General features: G+C 31.8%; 1 protein-coding gene across 1 annotated transcript in view; it reads left to right on the plus strand.

Moving 5' to 3' along the window:
* Positions 1-1,637, plus strand: part of LOC145296967 (short stature homeobox protein 2-like) — a 300,556-nt gene extending 298,919 nt beyond the window's left edge. The window contains exon 4 of the mRNA XM_080143195.1: positions 932-1,637. Coding sequence (XP_079999321.1) covers positions 932-1,251 — 320 coding nt within the window. The 3' untranslated portion in view covers positions 1,252-1,637. The remainder of the gene's footprint in view (positions 1-931) is intronic.
* Positions 1,638-2,742: the final 1,105 nt, after the last annotated feature.

Consider the following 2,742-nt stretch of genomic DNA (forward strand, 5'->3'; position numbering starts at 1 on the left):
TATATATATATATATATATATATATATATATACATATATATATATATATATATATATGCGTATGTGTTTGTGTGTGTATGTGTGCGTTTCTTTGTGTGGGGTTGTTGTTTATGTGTGTTTGTGTGTGTGTTTCTTTGTTTGTGTGTGTTTATGTGTGTTTGTGTGTGTGTTTGGGTGTTTGTATGTGTGTATGTGGGTATGTTTGTGTGTGTGTGTGTGTGTGTGTTAGTGTGTGTCACATGATAAATTTTCAGTCCAATTCTTCCGAACTAATAATTATTATTTTCTACAAATCATAGTATTGACCACTTTTCGATTAATTATCTTCACTTATCAAATATACCTCACCAACATCTGAAGGAAAACGTGCCAAGCATTACCATTGCCATGATACGTACAAAAAAAATTTTTTTAAACTATTTTCCTGATGGAGAATTCTATTATGAATCGAAATATCAAATTGATATTTAATAAACAAATATTTTTTATTTAATTAAAGAGATTCTTCACTTGAAATTTTGAAATCGAAAATTCTTTTATATATATTTTTTTCGGAGCTCGTGACGCAGTGGATAGAGACGTTGAATCTCTACGGTTCCATGTGAGAATTGTCTGAAGATAGCGGTTTCAATCCTACCAAAAGCCGGCCACTTACTTGGCCAAAACGTGGTGAGACAACAAGAACTATGGATAGCAGTAATTGCTGAGATTCAGAGTTCCTATCCCGTTTCGGTTACCACCTGAAGAAGGCCAGATGAATAGTTGGCCGAAACGTCGTGAAACAATATCTAAGAAAGATGAGGATAATAAGTCCGCAATAAATAAAATTAATAAATTCACGAAAATCCTTTGTTTACCATTATTATTTTTTTTATGTTTGATATTGATAAAATATTTAATCGGCATATTTTTGTGATTTTATATTTTTCAGCTGGTCTCCTGTTACAGTCACCGGGTACTCCTCTTGACACGTGTCGGGTGGCGCCCTTCTTCAACATGCCCCCCATGCGGGAACCGATGGAACGATTCGCCATGCCACCGTTCCCGCCATATTACCCTTATCACGCGGCCGCCGCAGCTGCAGCGGCAGCTTCACAGCATCCTATCCATCCCATATTCTTCTATCCTCATCACTACGCAGCCCTTAATTACGCCATGATACCGGACAGCAGCTTTAAGACAAATAAAAGTTCCAGTATTGCGGACCTCAGGCTTAAAGCGAAGAAGCACCTGGCCACTCTCGGGTTGTAAAAAAAAAATAAATAAATAAAAAACGATAAGATGGCCACCGTTAAGGAAAGGATATATTAAAAGGGGAAGACAACTCTGTAAGTTGTAAAATCTCAACGGACAGCCATTTTAATTTTTTTTTCTTGGATTTTGGATTTTTTTTTTTTTTTTTCATCATTCTTGCCACTTTTGTTGCATCTTCACAGACCCCCATTCCTTATGAACCCACACATGTTGCCCGGATTCATTCCCCTTTTTAATCGCAGTCAATTTTGATTGGCAATCAAACCATATCATGCAAAACAACTTAAATGAAATTTTTAAGAATACGGAGCTAATGGGCTTCGAAATGAACAATAAAATAAAAAGAAAACTGTTTTTAATGAATCAATAGATGAATAAAAAAACATTATTTAAAACAAAATATTTTTAATAACATTATGACCATTTTAATAATGATGATAAAATATAATCGCAAGGACGATAGCATTTATATACTCCGTTTTGAAGTTGGAAGGTACAATATTTTTTGATGTTCAATCGAAAGTCAAAAAATCGCAGGAAATGAAAACCAAAAAAATTGAAACCATTTTTTTTTTTAAATATATTTGAAATTTAATTTATTCATTTTAAATACATTTCTATGATCCTTCCTCGTGTTTTTTCGCTGTCTTTTCTTGTTTTCATTTTTATCTTTCCTTAAATCTTTCTTGTGTGTGCGTGCGTGTGTGTGCGTGTCTCTCTCTATGTAAATAATAGGTTTATTGTTTGTTTCTTTATTGGTTTGTTTATTTGTTTATTTGCTGGTTCGCCGAGTGCGAACGCAAAAAGTAAGAACAATGAATTATGAAAGATTTCAAGTTTGCCAAAGATTTATAAACAACAAGTTATTTAAAACATGGATAAATGAAGAAGAGGAAGACAAAGAAGATAAAGAATAAAAATAGTAAAAGAGAGAATTAATAACGATATTGATAATGCTTTTTTAGCTGAACTAATCAATTACATATATATATATATATATATATATATATATATATAAACCCTAGAAGTAACCTAGAAATAAAAATATGTACCATGAGAGTAACCTCCACTTGAAACAAAGATATTAAAAAATAAATAAGAATTCGAAAACATAACAAAAAAGAATATTAGAATAAACACGCATAAATGTAGAAATAAAATCATAAACAATAGGAAAAAATATAATAAGGAAAAAACGGGAAATTTAAACAAAAATAAAAATAAAAAATACGAAATTATGGTTTAAAACAGAAAATTATCTTAGCATAACACCCAAGATGGCTGACATGTGGCAGCGTGGCGTTGGAATTTATTTTCTCCAAATACCATGTTTATCATGTAAAAAATTAACTTTTTGTTGTTAACATCAAATGGAAAAATCATCTGACGAATTGGTGGCGACAGGATATTTTTATGGACACATAAATCGTAAAATTGCCTTCCCACTAACGAAACAGCTCGAATGAAAAAAAAAACAGGAGAAAATAA

The sequence above is a fragment of the Euprymna scolopes genome, chromosome 17 (genome assembly GCF_053919585.1).
Source record: "Euprymna scolopes isolate OS-2025 chromosome 17, ASM5391958v1, whole genome shotgun sequence".
NCBI lineage: Eukaryota > Metazoa > Mollusca > Cephalopoda > Sepiida > Sepiolidae > Euprymna > Euprymna scolopes.